At 43.9% G+C, this 17,321-nt stretch overlaps 2 protein-coding genes across 2 annotated transcripts; one reads left to right on the top strand and one right to left on the bottom strand.

Annotated features, from left to right (window-relative positions):
• The first annotated feature begins 1,358 nt into the window (after positions 1-1,358).
• LOC117734836 (ATP-dependent RNA helicase DDX39A-like) lies at positions 1,359-6,180 on the top strand. Its single transcript, XM_034539129.1, has 10 exons — positions 1,359-1,484; positions 2,405-2,612; positions 2,834-2,961; positions 3,190-3,466; positions 3,806-3,924; positions 4,540-4,671; positions 4,892-5,001; positions 5,197-5,341; positions 5,458-5,605; positions 5,910-6,180. The coding sequence occupies exons 2-10, from the start codon at positions 2,405-2,407 to the stop codon at positions 5,924-5,926; spliced, it is 1,284 nt and encodes a 427-aa protein (XP_034395020.1). The 5' UTR covers positions 1,359-1,484; the 3' UTR covers positions 5,927-6,180.
• A 203-nt stretch (positions 6,181-6,383) lies between these two features.
• On the bottom strand, positions 6,384-11,794 carry LOC117734844 (CCN family member 1-like). Its single transcript, XM_034539142.1, has 6 exons — positions 11,613-11,794; positions 10,613-10,826; positions 9,735-9,982; positions 9,213-9,336; positions 8,446-8,624; positions 6,384-7,458 (listed from the first exon to the last, which is right to left on the bottom strand). The coding sequence occupies exons 1-6, from the start codon at positions 11,661-11,663 to the stop codon at positions 7,153-7,155; spliced, it is 1,122 nt and encodes a 373-aa protein (XP_034395033.1). The 5' UTR covers positions 11,664-11,794; the 3' UTR covers positions 6,384-7,152.
• Positions 11,795-17,321: the final 5,527 nt, after the last annotated feature.

Below are 17,321 nucleotides of genomic sequence, written 5' to 3'. Positions count from 1 at the left end.
CCAAACCGAAGAGGGGAAAATCTATTTTCCAGCTTTTCAGTGTAGCTCTTCGTAAAGATACCTTGATCTCCCTCTCCCGCTACACTTAATATGCTGTCTATATTTTGGCAGTTGTTTGTTAAGGTTTGCTCTGTTGAAGTCCCCAAGAACAATGAGCAGGGAGTCTGGGTGTTTGCACTCAGCCAGATGTTGGAGTGCCTCACTCACACAGGCCTGAGGTGGGACGTAAACACCGGCCAAAATGGATGAGGAAAACTCCTGCGGTGAATAAAATGATTTGCAGTCTATAAAAAGGTTTACGCCGTTACGTGGTCCGCTCGGAGGAGTTTGAAGCCCAGCAGATGTAGTGTGCTGTCCGGGATGTGCACAACGAACCAGGTTTCAGTACAGCACAGGGCGTCAGATCTGTCCAGGATTGACACAACCAAAACATATGTATATGTATGTTATGGTGGCATCTTAAACATTCTGGGCTTATATTGTGGTACTTTGCCTTGAGGGATATTCTGTGCCTTTGTATTGAGGCCCCTTGTAACAAACATGTACATATTATGAGGAACATTTAATACCATCTGTAAACTTGCCAAATACCTTTGCTTTATTGCCATCAAGTGGATCAAATGGATACTGCAGCTCCCTATGCTCTTGGACCTTAGTGACAAACAAATGCTGCAAATGCTTTATGAAAATACTTATAATTTAAGAGCTTTCATCCAAAATATATCGTCATAAGACAAAAGGATCACAACTTGCAGGAGAATATTGTCTGTACTGTATTACAAAAACGGCAGGAAGATTGTTTTCAGTCACATTACACGTATTACAACAATACTATTAAGTATGTTGTTATATGTGCAATGTCCAGAAATACTAAGGCCCAACAACAGTTCATTAAATATTATAGCCCCTTTCCCTGACTTCTGTGATTCTGGATGATCACAGCCCTGGAAACGAGCACAACGTTGTTTCTGAACAGGCGATGCAGTCTAGTGACCGATGCATTCAGGTGTTATGGCAAATAACGTAATCGCAAGATAAAGTACACGGACCGGTACCTTTTGAACAGTAGAACAACTGGGACATGGATTTGTATGACCATGTTTCAGTTTTAAAAAACCCTGAAAACCCTGCCATCAATGTATGCTAAATTGGTGTATACAATATGAATACTACTGTGTATATGTGTTTAAATGGCACCGTTACATCTCAAGGATTTGTCCTGCATCACATGATGTATAAAATAAAAACAGAATCCTGATAATTCTATTGCAGGATTCATTTCGTTGTTAGTCCATAGTTGTTATCAGGCACAACATCGTACGTTCTTTTTTATAGCCATTGGTCCGGACCTCATCGAGAGCGCACGTTTTTTTTTGGTGTACATGAACACACCATACGTGTGTGCTCACTGTGCTGTTAAGACTCGTTAACTCGGTAGTAACACGCACTTTGACATCGGCAGGACTTACAGATATCATAGCAAGGTAATGTCGCAGCCTTTTCGTACTTTTCACATCACATTTGACAATACTTATGTGTATTTAGTTGTTATTACCCAGTAAATGTTTTGTAATACTTGGTAGCAGTGGCTAAGGTAGGACTTAGAGATTTCCATTGGCAGCTAACACGCTAGCCACACTAACGGTAGCTTTGTTTTTGAGTGTGCGAATTAGTTTTAACGCTATGTTTATTTTTCTGACCATTCGTCCAACATTCGTTAACATGACGTTAACTCATTCGTCATGTTATGTCAGAAGAGTTAGATTGGAAGAGCGTAACATGGCTTAAATGTTGTATACTAGTAATTCGTGACTCACGTTCAATTGTTAGCAGCTAGCTTGCTAACTAACCGGTTTGAATGAAAGAACGATGGGTCGGCCATTGTTTTCAGTCGGCGTAGTTACAACAGCTACTGGGACGCAACTGTTAATTTGAACTTCTTTTTCGATATATATAATTATTATATTTTATAAAAATAATGATTTCAGTTTGGTGTGATCTGCGGCCTGCTAACGTTACTCAAACGACCCTCCTGCTAGCTTTGCACAATTATGAGCTAGCGGTTAATTGTAGCATCAAGCTAGTTCAACGGCTCTCTGTGTAAAATCTATTTTAACCAAACATTTTAAATTCCGCGATTGTCTTATAGTCTACTATACTTAACCACGATTGCGGATTCTAGTAATAACGATAAATAACCATTACAAAGAGTTTAGTTTATTTTAAGATGTATGATAAAAATGTACAAATAAATGTAAACTTATCATTTGTATTTATAGAGAACACCTAACTTCCTTCTCAAATATAAGCTTCCACATTAAGGAGGACTTTTCCACATTTTTTTGCTTTGGAAAAGTTGTGAAACACAGATCGACTGACTGATTTGCACATTGTTCATACACAGATGGCAGAAACCGATGTTGATAATGAACTTTTGGACTATGAGGAGGACGAGGAGCCCCAGGGAGCCCCTGAGACTGGGACCCCAGCAAACAAGAAGGAAGTGAAGGGGTCCTACGTTTCCATTCACAGCTCGGGCTTCAGAGACTTTCTCCTCAAACCAGAGCTGCTCCGGTCCATTGTCGACTGTGGGTTTGAGCATCCCTCAGAAGGTGAACAACCATTTAATGTAACCCCCCCCCCCCCCCCCCCCCCAAAAAAAGCTATATGGAAATATTATTTATTTTAAAGCAACAACTGTATAATACAATAAGACCGACATTGCTTCATGAACTCCCATTTTTAAAATATAATCCTGAAATTATCATTTGATCGCCAGATGTTTTTGAAGATGTGTGTATTGTCTTTTGATTGCCATTCGTTTCATTTTCAGTCCAACATGAGTGTATTCCACAAGCTATCCTGGGCATGGACATCCTGTGTCAGGCCAAGTCTGGTATGGGAAAGACTGCCGTGTTTGTACTGGCCACCTTGCAACAAATAGAACCTGTGGATGGTCAGGTGAGTTTATCAGCATTGGTTTTTGCTTGCCCTTCATGCTCAAGAGTCATACTCTCTCATAGTTGTGTACTAGGTGGTGTTAAAAATACTCTTTAGTAAACCGTGCATCCTCTGGATTACATTTTGTTGCAATCAGATGTTTGTTGATGGCAATACAAAAGCACAACATGTATTACATAAATATTCAACAGTTGATAAGACTAATTTTCTAATTTCCCCGTATGCCAGGTGTCTGTCCTTGTAATGTGCCACACACGAGAGTTGGCCTTCCAGATCAGCAAAGAGTACGAGCGCTTCTCCAAGTACATGCCCACTGTCAAGGTGTCGGTGTTCTTCGGCGGCCTGGCCATCAAGAAGGACGAGGAAGTGCTGAAGAAGAACTGCCCTCACATTGTCGTAGGAACTCCAGGACGTACCCTGGCCCTCATCCGCAACAAGACCCTCAATGTGAAGAACATCAAACACTTTGTGCTTGACGAGTGCGATAGGATGCTGGAGCAGCTGGGTGAGTAAGAGCTGTATTATAAAGTGTTTAGTGGTGGATGTTAAAGAAACGTGTAGCTTTGGTTGAAGGACTGGTTGGTATGTAAGACAGTTGATGCAGGTATTCTTTGAATTCATATAATGTAGAGCGGTATAACGTCATCTTGTATGCTCATATATTTTTTTATCTTTTGCCATCACATTGTCACTACCCGTCAGTGTGCAGTAGAAAATGGGTTCTTGGGGCTATAGCTGTAATGTTTATTTAAAAAAACATGATAATGTGGTTAACTCCTTTTTTGTTTTACAAAGAAGAATCAAAATGAAATTTTGAGAGTATATCTCTTTATCTTGCTGACAGACATGAGGCACGACGTCCAGGAGATCTTCAGGGTGACACCTCATGAGAAACAGGTTATGATGTTCAGTGCAACGCTAAGCAAAGACATCCGCCCCGTCTGTCGCAAGTTCATGCAGGATGTGAGTTATCATTGAGATTTACTAATGTTTCAAATTCAACCCACTGTCCGTCATATGTCCAAGACATTTTAATCCTATATTGAGCGATCTTTGTTGATGAAAACAAATGTATCAATTACTGTGAAGTTGGAGAAAGTGTGACAGAGCAACAATTATTTTAAACTGAGGTGCTGGGAAAGTAAAGCTGCCTAGTCTGTAATTTATCTGATAGTGAACTCTCCCTGGAGAAATAAAGGTTAAAATGGCTGACACAGATTCACTGATCCCCTCCTAACTGTTCATAGATTTAAAGATTAAATTATTTTCAGTCATTTGGATTCTCTGTTATTCCTATCATGTTTAATCAACACATGAGATGGTTTGGCTCGTTCAGTGTTTGTTGCAAAGTCCCTATTTGCTTTGCCCACTTGTTGCTGTCAGTGCCATAAGTGGCCATATCTGAGGGGCGTGGTCAGGACATTCTGTACTCCTGGCTGTGTTGTCCAGGAGAACAGGTTCAGTGAGCCGCCATGCGCAGTTCATTTGCTGAAACTTTTTGCAAGTTTAGCAAACTGTATGAAGTTCTAGACCTGTCTGTATGAGACTAACACTTGGCTGCACTCTCTTGCTGTGTAGCCCATGGAAGTGTTCGTGGATGACGAGACCAAGCTGACACTCCACGGCTTACAGCAGTATTACTGCAAGTTGAAGGACAGCGAGAAGAACCGAAAGCTTTTCGACCTGCTTGATGTACTCGAGTTCAACCAGGTATAACCGACAGCTCTCAGAATCAGTTATGTTTTTATATTTTAAATCTTTGTTGTCGGGCTTATTTTTAAGAAATATGCATTTGCACCCATGCCCTTCTACTCATGAGTGTTTCTTGTCCTCTAGAGGGAGATTTTGATTTACACCGGTCTGTCATCTCATTGATCTCCTCGCCATTCCCAGCAAAAATATGCAAGATCTTTTCTTTCGGTTCCTTCAGGTGGTGATCTTTGTTAAGTCAGTGCATCGCTGTGTTGCTCTGTCCCAGCTGCTGGTGGAGCAGAATTTCCCCGCCATCGCCATCCACAGGGGCATGGCGCAGGAGGAGCGGTACGTGCCTTCCTCTTAGCACATTTAATTTAACAGTAGCTCTCTTAATTTCAATGTTTTGAATTTGAGAACATCGCATGACGAGATCACTGTACTGTAAGTTAGGCAAATATCAAGTAACTGGCTCACTTTGGGATATTATCTTATTTGTTAGCTCCTGTTGTTGCTCGTGTCCCCCATTTCCCCCCCACATAGGTTATCCCGGTACCAGCAGTTTAAAGACTTCCAGCGGCGAATCCTGGTTGCAACCAACCTGTTTGGTCGGGGCATGGACATTGAGCGAGTCAACATTGTCTTCAACTACGACATGCCAGAGGATTCTGACACGTACCTTCACAGAGTCAGTCCAGCCATAATATTAATTTGGTTTCTATATCGGAGATTGTGTATTTGACGAATCCCAAATTGAGAACGCAGAGCCCGGTTTGAGCCCAAATGTCTTTCTCTGTTCCTCAGGTGGCCCGTGCTGGCAGGTTTGGTACCAAAGGCCTGGCCGTCACCTTTGTGTCTGACGAGACCGACGCCAAGACCCTGAACGACGTCCAAGACCGCTTTGAGGTCAACGTAGCAGAGCTGCCAGAGGAGATCGATATCTCCTCCTACAGTAAGTTCTGTTGTTGCTCATGTCTGTGGACACGTGCACTAGTATCCCACTTTAATGTGTTCACACATCATCGCTCTGCTGTTGACATGATGGATGTAATGAAGGCTATTTGTGCTCTGGTCTTCAGTTACTGGAGATAACATGTCACAAATCAGTGTGTTTGGATTACTCTGTTTTAAAAGTAAATTGATCACACGTCAGGTTAAACTGACAAAGTCAAACTAACCCCACTGCTGTAGGCTAAAACTAAAAAAGTGCATTACATATTTATTTTTCCAAAAACCTGCCCTTTTTCTCTTTGCAGTTGAACAGTCCAGATGAGTTTGAAGCGTCTTTCCTGTGAAGATGGAGTGTGACCCTCTGGAATTGCTGTATTTTGGTGGATGAAAAAGAAAACCCTCAACACTTATTTTAAAGCCCCCCCTCCTACCATATATGTTGGCAAATTCATAGAGATAAAACATTTTTTTTTTTTTTTAATTTGTATGTCTTTGCAGGGTGCTTATTTTAGTGTTGTCCTTGTTAAAACATTGATATTGTTTTGGTTGCTGAATTAAATTTTTTTTTATACCTTATTTAATGGTGTTGATCTTTTTTGACCATTGAGGCCTTTTCAGATTACAGTATTCTGTAAAATACAAACCTTTGTAGTTGACTATTCTCACAAGCAGAGGGCGCCAGAGTCATTCACAGCCACTGTTTTACCAAACTGTTTTACTATTGAAGCTGCCTGTTGAGCTCAAATAAAGACATCTTGCATTAAACATGGATGGGCCAACAACAATGTGGAACAGTTGCACTCCAGTGTCTTAATCCACAGACGTGTATATTTGTGACAATAACAAACTTGGATCCAAATAAAGAATATTTACAGAAAAGTGATCCAAAATAAATTCTCAAATACAGGTTATTGTAAGACATTCCTCTTGAGCTGCATTTAATGCACAAACAAGAAATTAATTGGCCTTGGTCCAGCTCAACGCTACGATCCATTTCGGATAGTGTTCCTAGCATTAACAAAAGCACCACATTCTTTCCACAAAGCCGCAAAAGATGATTTCGCTGGTCGGTAAATAGTCACAGTGCATTCTGGGACATTGAGTCATCCAGCATGTGAGGCTATTGTTGCAGGGGAAGTGATTGTGCACTGCCGTCATAGTTCTGGTTCTTAAGTTTCAGTGCTGAACAAAGTGCTTTGTTGCTCTTGTAGCGTTTCTCCTCTGTCTCAAAAGAAAAAAAAGAATCCAACACATCTGAACCGGCATTCAGTCCAATAGTGGAGGAAGTCCAGGGGCGCCTCAGGGCTCTGATTTAGGGCCCATGTCTGTTTGAACAGGACTGGGCAAGTGTACGATCCACTCCAGTCACAACATCAAAACTAAGAGGTGTCCTTTATGATTGAGAATTAAACTGAGGCGACCTGTGCTCTTCACTCATTGGGAGCCAGATGAGGGGAACAAACGGCCCCTAGTCTTAAAGAGTCTTCATTCATCAAGAAAATTGACCTCATCACAATAAAAAAAAATAAAACAAAGTCCTCCTCGGTACTAGTCTGTGAACTGGTGCGTGTCCCCGTACATCCATTGCTGTGGGGGGAGGGCCACTTCGTTGAGGTGGCCGCAGTCGTCGCTGCATTTACACGACTGGATGAACATGGCTGACCTTTGGAAGCGCTCGCCGTCCGGGCAGACAAAGGTCACGGGCACAGTGCGCGCGCGGCGCGGCGAGCAGCACCGTCCGTCCGCACACACGCCGCAGTAGTTGGGCCGGTAGAGGCGGACGCTCGCACATTCTCCGTAGGACAGGCGGACGGGCTCTGCGGCTTTCTGTGTCGGGGAGCACTTCTTCCCCTTCTGTGGTTGGATAAAAGCAAAACAATGCGTGTCAGTCTGAATTGTTGTTCCTTTTCCAGGCTTCATTAGCAAAAGTCACCAAAAGAAGTCATATGAAGATTTTCATAAAGAAAAGAAAATGTAATACGCTTTGAGTTATCAGGCCTGCCCTTTACGTAACAGCAGATTTAAGCAGCTTTGCACTCAAACTCATTAGTTTCACATTAAAGAGGGCCCGACTTCAACTTGTTATGCCAAAACACGGATTGAGAGGGGGATTATTTTTAGATTTAGGTGATTCATTTTAAGATTAAAACCCAATATTTAACATTTGAGTGACCTTTTTTCCGTTAAACACACTGACACCTATGATCGCTCTTGGCAACGGAGCTCAATGGAGCCAAGAAAAAGAGCTCTTAGTGCGTGTCCAACATGGAGGATTAATATAGACACGCCACTTCCCTGGACTCCGAGTACACAGACGGGGCCTAGCTATGGACAGTTGCTTGGCAGGAATGCCGGGGGTGGGGGGGACTATATTTAAAAAGGCGCCTGCTTGCCACCAAAACACCACTGAGTAAATCAGCACTGTCCAGTTCCCACTGGATGCAGAGCTTCCCCGAAAGTACCATTAAAATAATCTCCCTCCTTAAACTCTGGATAAACATTGGCTTTAGCACTAAGAGCAGATTTTACTCAGTGCCAGAAGGTCAAACATGTCATTCTTTGCGGCACAGATTAGACATTTTCAGCCTTCAGCTCTTTAGTTTAAAAGATGTAAAACAGGGAGCAGAGTGATAATGAGCAGGTATCGTTTGGTTGTTTTCCCCCTGCGCGGTCTGACATGGGGAGATAAGAGGAGAAATAGTTCCCCATGGATGCGTGTTATCACAAGGCGTTTAAGTTTCACCGTGCGAGAGATAAATTGTCGTGATAAGACGTTATCTCGGCAGCAGTGAGTGAACGCTCGAACCAAACGCAGTTCAGGTCAAGTTCAGCCTGCCTCACCTTGGCGGGGGCCGTCGGGCCGCGGCACGGCCGCACAGTGCAGAGTCTCGTCTCTCTCTGCAGCTTGCACTGAGGGTTCTTGTTGGTGATGCGAGAGGAAACGCCCATCCCACAGCTGCTGGAGCACTGGGACCAGTCCGTGGTCTGGACTGGACACTTCTCCTTCAGATGGTTCCACACTGAGGAGACGAAAGAAAAATCATCAATTAGGCCCGGGGTTCTCAACCTGGGGGTGTGGACCCCATCGGTATAAAATACGTCGGTGAATATCACACTCGTGAATCTTGAAACTTTTACGTGTATTTAAAAAGTCATCATTACTAGACCACATTTAAGGCCTCGTTGTGTATATATATATATACATGCGCCTATGCAAGCGCTGTGTAGTTTGTTTACAGCCTCACGATATCTTTTTTACTTCTGGCGATTACATGTGCGGTTCAAAAGTCATAAAACTAGTTTACACTTGTGACGATTATCCTGCTGAACAAAACGTGTAATTAAACTGTTTTCTGCAATAATCCAATGGAAAACGGCCTCCAAAAACACAGCATCCCTATAACGCTCTCTAGCATCGAAGCACCGCTCGTGCCCCGAGTACAGCCTCACAGGGCCGATTCTTTTTCTCCTTGCGACAGGTTGAATCATGTAATTACTCTTCAGTTGAACATGCAGCGTATGAAGCCGGAAACTAACGGGACACAAATGTGAGCGAAGCAGTGGTGAGAAACACTTGATAGTCCCCTCTCAGGCTCCCTTTCTCTCACCAGGCAGGTGTTTGTAGCCACGCTCACTCTCCCAGCCGCTGGACTTGACCTCTGCGAGCTCGTTGGCCAGCTCATTTTCAGGCTGCTGCTCACGTCTGGGCAGGTGCTGTCGTGGTGGAGGCGTCTGTGGTGGGAGATAAGATAAGCTGAGACAGTGCTGGGGAGTCCAACCGCCGTTTATGTGTTTTTCACAGCGTTATCACCACGGCGCCACGATTATCAAGGGATTATTTCTGGGCGATTGTCAGAGGAGTCACTTCGGTCCGCTCTACCTGCATTAGTATTTTGATTATTGATTCAATTCAAAGTATTCTGTACTTCAAGCTCCTCCCTTGGGCTGATAAGTTCTTTAGAAATAAAATGTAAAACAATCTATATATATTTGTGGAAATTACTAACATAAATGTAATAGTCCCTTAGATATATATATATAGATATATAGATATATATCTATATATCTATATATATATATATATCTATATATATATAGATATATATACACACACACATGAAAAAACAAACCTGATGCTTCGCTGGGAGCCGCCAGGTGCCCTTGTGGCAATCCACGCTGAAGCAACACTGCCCAGGGATCCTGACCAGCCGTGGGTAGGGGCAGGAGGCCGAGGCCGGTGGCAGCTTGTTGGTGCAGAGGGGAGCGCAGCCGACGGCGCCATCGATGCAGGTACACTGGTGTTTACAGCCGGCACGGAAGCTCTCGCCGTTCTGGTAGATCCTGCCGTTGTACTCGCATGTGCGTCCCTCCGATTTAGCTGGAAAGACACATTTCAAATCAGCTGGAACAAAACCACACACACACACACACACACACACACTCTGTGTGAAGTCTAAAAGTCTTGAGCTTCCGGATACAGCGAGAATTCACCATGTGCTCACATTTCAACAGCTGAGCAAAAGTTTCTCCTGACGTGACCGAATAAACACACACACACACACACACACACACACACACACACACACACACACACACACACACACTGACTTCACATGGCACTGAGATCGAAAGGTCAGGAGAAATAGGGACACAAGAAGTGTCAGACACCTTGTTTTCCAAAGTGTGGAAGAACCAGCTATTCATAGTTTGTGGGGCAGCATGTACATGGTGCGGAGGGTGTATTTTTATCTTTGAAACCCCCTGTTGCTGCCATAAAACCTGTACAACTCATTAAAATACCTGTCTTGTTCTTGTAAGTGCAAGGTTTCATGTTGCCTAATCACTGGGTTATGTGGGCTTTGGCTTAATGGAAAGGGGGGTCAATTCATCCTGCCAAGGCATCACAGCCTTTACAGCGGATCGCTATATTCACTTTAGATATAGGATTATTTTCATACACATGTTAATACTACGTGCTCCCTCCCAACCCCCCCTCCATCCCACTCACCTCGACAGATGCCCCAGGCCATGGTCACATCGTTGCCATAATTACACTCCAGCCCTTTGTGGTGGTCGCAAGGCCTCACGGGGCTGCAGTCCTGGTTGAGCTGTGCCGCACACACCTTGCAGCACCCACATCCGTCCGGCACGGCGCTGACTCCTGGGGGGCAGACCAGGGGCTCGTCAGGGCAGTCGCACATGGCCGGGCAGCTAGCAGTCACCTGGATGGGGGAAAGAGGAGGGGAGCAACTCCATTTATGTGGTTCGAACAACATCGTAGCTCTTCAATGCAGCTTCAGGACAGAGCTTTTCTAGACAGATGGAGAGAGGCCACAATGCATCACACTAGCGCCTACTTCATTTTAGAATGTATGGCAACCAGGGTGCTTCAGTCATCGTTGTTTTTCCAACATCAGACGGTGACAAGGAGCTGCTACATTAATTTTTTTATTTCTGCATGATTTATTCAATTCTTCCACAGATAAAGCACTACGCCTCGACAGTAAGTCAAGTCACTGCCGGCCATCAGCCCCGGGTGTCTAGACAGCTCAGGGTTTAAACCCGGGTCCCCTGCTGACTCGGGGTTTGAGTCATCGCTCAGCACTAGAGTCAACTTGTTACAGTTTGTGGGAATCAACATGTCACTGGGTTTAAAAAAAATTAAATAAATAAAAAGAAAGGAGGCATGAGTAGACATGCTGATCACCAGGACAATGAAATTCAGAGGAACTGAATTTTTATACAAGCAGTGATAAGAGTGATAAACCCCACCTAAACTCATTATACACCACTTTGTATTGCATCCACTGTTTAGCCATAAAGTAATCACAGCTAAGCTGAAGTTGAAGATGAAACACATTCGTTTGCACCAGGGATGTTTGTGCTGTTCATACTCTGGAGATCAAAGTTGAATTACATTTATAGGATCATCCATAGCTTATTACACATGAATCTAATCTTTAAAAACACTTCCTGGAAGATCACTCACAGCCGCTTGCGCGTCTTACCTGTGTGATGACTGCTGTTGTCAGTACTGTCAGGTAGATCAGAAATGCCATGATTAGCCTGTGACGCTTTGAGGGGAAAATAAAAATAAAAACAATATCTTCAAGCTACAATCCAGAGAACGGCTGTGAGTCCTAAGTAGCTTCACACTGAGTCTCAGTCGTTTATGGACCGTGGTCCTTGTTTTTCTAGCGGGCCGAGTGTCTCAAATCTGATATATACCCCGCTGGTGAGCCTCAAAGAGGCCCCGCCCTTCTCCGTGCTTCTAGCCATTCAGCGCGCAGGCAAGCAGCCCCGACATTCCAAACGGGCGTGGCTTCACCGCGAGGACAGCTCGCTGATTGGTGGGCGGGTTTTGGAATGAATGCAGCCATTCATAAAAATCGCAGGGCCGCTCAGTATTTATTTTATGGGTTAAAAATTAAAATGTAACAGCCGCTTTCAAGTCACACTCAGGCACATTCCTGCTTTTGTGGCCACCGCTCTCCTAACACTAAGTAAATATATTCAGCTGGGCCAGACAGCATTGGTCACATTAATAGGACCTCCACCTCTAGGAAAAAAAAAAGGGGGAAGAAGGGGGGTGGAATTCCCTCTGTTTTTCCAGACTAATGTGGGTGCCAGAACAGAAAATTAAAGTGGAGTGTATTAAGCAAATAGTTAGATAATAGCAGCTGTCAGAGAGCACGAACACACCCATCATGGTGTGAGAAAATGGGTTTCCATAGATTATAAAAAGGTAAGTTTTGATTGTTTTGCTGTTCATATTGAATTCAGGTGCACCCGTCTGTCTCTGACTATTATTTCTGACCACATGGTGCTGACACAGGAGTGATGAGGATATTATCACTTGGAAAGAATGGTGGATTATTGTTTTAAGGGCAGCTCATATGAGGGTTGGCCTCCTCCTTCTCTTCCTCCTCCTCCTCCGCTGTCTTCCTTTTCAACCACAGGTTTACAGCCACACCTGCCCTGACACAGAGACCTCCTTTGATGAGAGAAATGTGATAGGCAGAGACTTGAAAGTTAGGTTCCTGCTATGAATGTCTGCGCATAGTTCTGGCTTAGAAACTAGAAAAGCCAAACATCTCACATGGGCTCTGGTATGGGTTGTGGTGTTTTAGGTGCTGGGAAATCTCTGTGCGTGTGAATTAAACCTCACCCTCAGACAGGAGGTAATGATCTATAGTTTCAGGCTTAAAATAGGTGATTGGTTCAGTTTTAGGTTTGGGTCAACCTGTGCATCACTGGCGGACCCAAACCAGATGAAACAAATGAAAAAGACCTTTGAGCTGGTTATATGGGACAATTAATGTATGTTGTCGTCCCTGTTGAATATAATAACAATACAATTGAGCTTACATTCTATTATTTTAAAATGTGCATTTTCTTTGGCTTAAATGTGATTTTCTTATGTGAATAATGCCTTTGTAGTTTTATTCTGAACATTGCAGCCTTTCACTGCACACTGATTGTGTATCTGACAAATAGAATATTTGAATGATAAATCATAAAATCAGATTTTCCCTCAGAGGATTTCATGACTTGTGCTACAGATGGACACACTTCTTCTCCCATGAGACAAATACCTTCTCACCAAAGTCCCAATGCAACATGAACTCTGAGGAACGAGATATGAATATCAGGTACAGACACAGTAAACATGCCCAGCTGGTCATCTTTCCTGTTCCTCCCGAAGACCAAATCTCTCTCTAGACAGGTTTGCAAAATGTATGATTCACCGAGCTGATTTTACTCCTCACAAAAACAAAGAGCCTTTTATTCAGTAATGATTATTCCAAGATGAAAGTCATTCCTTCTTCAACCTGCCAACATAAAGGCAAAAAAAGCAATAGTTCAACATTTTCTTGTTTAGAGAAGACTTCTTCTTCTGAACTTCTCGTCTCACTCTCATCAAGAAAACGAATAAATGTAATTAAAAAAACAAACCTATCTTCTAATCATATGCAACCAGACTCAACTCCTCGTGAATTACACAACAAAGACTTACATTATTGTAAATCTCTCTCACGGACCCTGTGTTCAGCCATTATTCCCCTTTGTGGAATCCACTTTAGCTTTAAACAAATCAAACTGGCTGCGTAGTCCTCTTTTACAACCAACATTCATCTTTGTTCTGCAGCTACCTGTCCGACGAGGACTGGAGTCATGACTCAATTTAAAACAGGAAAGCACCCCAGGAAGCTGCCAGTCAGCGCTCTAATGGTGTGACCAAGGAGACAAAGTCATGGCCCGTCTATTTTAATCCTCCGGTGGTCATGGTACAGGGGGACTTCTGAAAGTCCTGTGACCGCTTCTGTTTTCAACTTCTTCTCTGATGCCGAACGAGAGGAAATCAGAGATCTAAAACCACTCTTGTGTGAAGCAGATCTGTCGTTTTATTTCAGACAGGGAAATAATTCACTGCATGTAAGCACTGGTCTGCGAGAGGTTTTATGGTTATGTTTGTTCCGTCTGTATTGATTTAACAGTGTATGAAATTATAAATTTACAAGGGCCCGTCTATCCTGGGATTCAAACCAGAGCCTGAGTCACAGTCGTGGCAAATACCTCTTAATTCAATCAGGAGGTGTATCATAGTTTTGTCACAATGAAGTTCTTACAAGTACTCATAGTTTTCAGTGTTGGTAGACATATTCACTACTTTTACTTGAAGCAATCATGCTGGGAGGCATACTGCTCTCATCCGGAGAGCAGTATCATATCACATATAGATGTCTGTTCAACATGAGGCTACAGCCGCAGCACTCGGTTAGCTTAGCTAGCCGAGCTCTATTCAAATGGAACAAAATTTGTCTACATGCACGTCTAAAGCTGGTAGCCAAATAGACACATTTTAATCTCATTTGTTTACAAAAACTGAAATGCTGTTTGAAGTCTTTGTTCGCTCTGCCTGTTGGCTGTAGCAATCTGGGATCAACTGATTTCCTATTCAAACTAGTGTCCCAGTCAAACTATTTATTTATGTAAAAGCTACTTCAGTTAAAGTACACACGTGGTAGCAGCAGAGTATAACTAAAAGTTGCAAAATAAAAGCATGAATCATACAGAGTGGCCCCTTTCAGAGTGTTATATCACTGTGTTTATTAGAATATCATGCGCGATGCATCAATGTATAAGCAAATTAACTTAGTTTGTTGACTTGGAGCTACTTTATTTATACTGCTGAGTCGTTTGATCTACAGAACACTACCTATGCACAGGCATACATTGACACGGCTTCACCGAAGAGGGGTACGTAGCGCATCATCGGCTCACGAGATGAGAGGTAATTGTCAAACAATCTACTCATAAAGCTGTGTAATATAGTCTCAGCTTGCATGTGTTTTTATGTGCCATCTTTAGTCCCTAATATTTCTCAGGCTGAACCATAGACTGTAGAACACCCATGAGCCGTCCTCTTTGTTTAACCTTTATTTTTTCGCTCCGGTTTCCACGCTTCCACTGCTAACACCATGTTTAATGTCACATTGCGATGAATTGTGGGTGATTCCCTCGGGCAAAGTCTGCGGAAATACAGACTCACGTAAAGTGTTCATAAAAGGGCTCAAAGGCCCAACCCAATGTCCCCCCAAGGCCTTAAACACTGAACCCTGTTAATGACTTCACCCGAAGGGTTAAGTGAGAGACTGTTCAGGGCTTGGAATAGTGTAAATATGAACGGGGGCGGAACTTTGCTGCAACGCATCAATGACAATGTAAAAATATTATGATATACAATTGTGGGTATTTATTTGAACTTTCTACTCCCTGTCCACCGGGTTCTTTCCTCACGAGGTAAGTAAATAATAACAATAAAAAGAAAATAGTGGATGGAAGAAAAATGGAAACACTCAAGTGCAGGACACTGAGCGTGGGAGACAAAGCGGTGTCGGCGGGGGGACAACTGCGTGGTCACGTGCCTGCTTTTCTCACGTGGGCCCGTCAGAGGAGAGGCGCAACGGGACACCGGACAACATCACGGGGAGGCTTCACGAGAAAGCTCGGGCTGATGGAGGAAACGTCCAGAGGAAGTAACAGGGAATAAAAGAAGGGGAGGGGAGGGGAGGGGGGGTGGTGAGAGAAAGAAAGAGAGGAGGAGGGGGGGCAACAGGTGTTTTATGGTAAGAGGGATTGTTTTTTCTAGGGGAGGAGTGAGCAAGTGCCCCGCTGCCCGGTCTGGTCCACCCCGACGGGGCTCTGGCAGGATGGCATTTCACATAAAAAAAAAACCAAAAAAACAGACCGCTGGTATTTCAGCCTCTAAGGTCACATGAACCAAATTACACGATACTGAGCTCGTATACTTTTAAAATACACAAATACACGCGGGGAGACGTCGACAAATACACGTCGCGCGACGTAATTCTATTGCAATTATCCGAATGGGGAGCACATGACATCGAGACGTGCGGCGGACGGTCACGTCCTGGGAGAAAAGGGGGAGGAAGAGAGAGAGAGAGAGAGAGAGAGAGAGAGAGAGAGAGAGAGAGAGAGAGAGAGAGAGAGAGAGAGCGAGCGGTGGTGGTGACAGGGTGATTCAACTGGTCCCACTGCTGCGACGGTGGAAAAAGTGAAGCGTGTGGGAAGCTCGTTTATGGAGCCTGTTGAAGGTGACAGAAAGGGGAATGGTGTGTGTGCGTGTTATTCTCTTCCGAGGAAACAGCACACAAGAGTTTTGACTGCTCCTCATATGATATCATAATGTGTAATGGGATATGCGCTAAATGTGGCCCTGGCACGTGGTTCCCGTGTTAGTGGACTGTGTGCAGCTCGTAAAGTTACATAAGAGAGCGGGACTCGGCTTTGGAGAGAAGAGGCAACTTGACTTGGAAACACAACTTCTATGGAGCAATTTGTCCCCCTGGTGGAGGAGGTGTCTGAGGAAAGGAAACAACATACGTGTGTCCTGTGAGGAAGCTTAGGACGCATGAGGCCAGTTTTAGATCCCCTCTTTAATTCTGAGATTGAGCCATGTTGCTTTTTAAGAGAGAGAAAAGGGGGTACTGCATCAGTGGGTTATCAACTTTCCCCCCCCAAAAAGTGTTTTGCTCTTGTTTTATTATGAACGTCCTCAAACCGTCCACAAGATGGAGCCAAACACTACAATATAGAAACACATCAGTGCTTCCAGGACAGGATTTGATCCAACACACTTAGCACCGGCTGTGAAGTCGCACAATAAAGGCCAAAGCAGCACCATGACACCTCGGTGTTGATAAGTCACCACTGCTCTGCTCGCCTCGTTCCACGGCTTTAGCGTCACGGACTGGGAAGGGGGGGGGGTGTTCAGACCAGCCGAGGGCACCCATGCGCAACGGACAGTCAGTGGATGTTCACTTTTCAGCCACGCCAGTCAGTTCTCCGTGGGCTGCCGAGATCAGAAAACTAGAGAGCGCCACCTTTGCAAAAAGGTGTGCCGTGCTTCCCCCGCTCGCCAGTCAGAGGAGACAGGGTTTGTTCAAGAGGGGGTTAAGATTGCTCGTTTTAGATGGTGAATAGAGGTATATTCAGACACACTGTATGAGAGGAGTAATGTGTATTTTTTCAACATTAAAAGGATGTAAACATGTTCCCAAGATAAACCGCAAACACAAGTGTAAACCTGAAAATGAGCACGACGTGTCCCCTTTAAGCCTAACACACGTTAGAAAAACTGCACAATAGCAATCCAAAGCCATTGTTGGGTTGCAGGTCTATGACCCTCGTCA

The sequence above is a fragment of the Cyclopterus lumpus genome, chromosome 1, assembly GCF_009769545.1.
Source record: "Cyclopterus lumpus isolate fCycLum1 chromosome 1, fCycLum1.pri, whole genome shotgun sequence".
Taxonomy (NCBI): domain Eukaryota; kingdom Metazoa; phylum Chordata; class Actinopteri; order Perciformes; family Cyclopteridae; genus Cyclopterus; species Cyclopterus lumpus.
Note: the sequence above shows the minus strand (reverse complement) of the source record. Positions and strands in the feature narration are given on the sequence as shown.

Bases quoted from the DNA above. Each gene is read 5' to 3' on its own strand.
- LOC117734844 (XM_034539142.1), bottom strand. From the start codon at position 11,663: ATGGCATTTCTGATCTACCTGACAGTACTGACAACAGCAGTCATCACA. The intron at 9,337-9,734 runs GTTTGTTTTTTC...CTCCCACCACAG, and splicing joins GGCTCCCAGCGAAGCATCAG to ACGCCTCCACCACGACAGCA. The intron at 8,625-9,212 runs GTGAGAGAAAGG...TCGTCTCCTCAG, and splicing joins TGGCTACAAACACCTGCCTG to TGTGGAACCATCTGAAGGAG.
- LOC117734836 (XM_034539129.1), top strand. From the start codon at position 2,405: ATGGCAGAAACCGATGTTGATAATGAACTTTTGGACTATGAGGAGGAC. The intron at 3,467-3,805 runs GTGAGTAAGAGC...TCTTGCTGACAG, and splicing joins TAGGATGCTGGAGCAGCTGG to ACATGAGGCACGACGTCCAG. The intron at 5,342-5,457 runs GTCAGTCCAGCC...TCTGTTCCTCAG, and splicing joins CTGACACGTACCTTCACAGA to GTGGCCCGTGCTGGCAGGTT.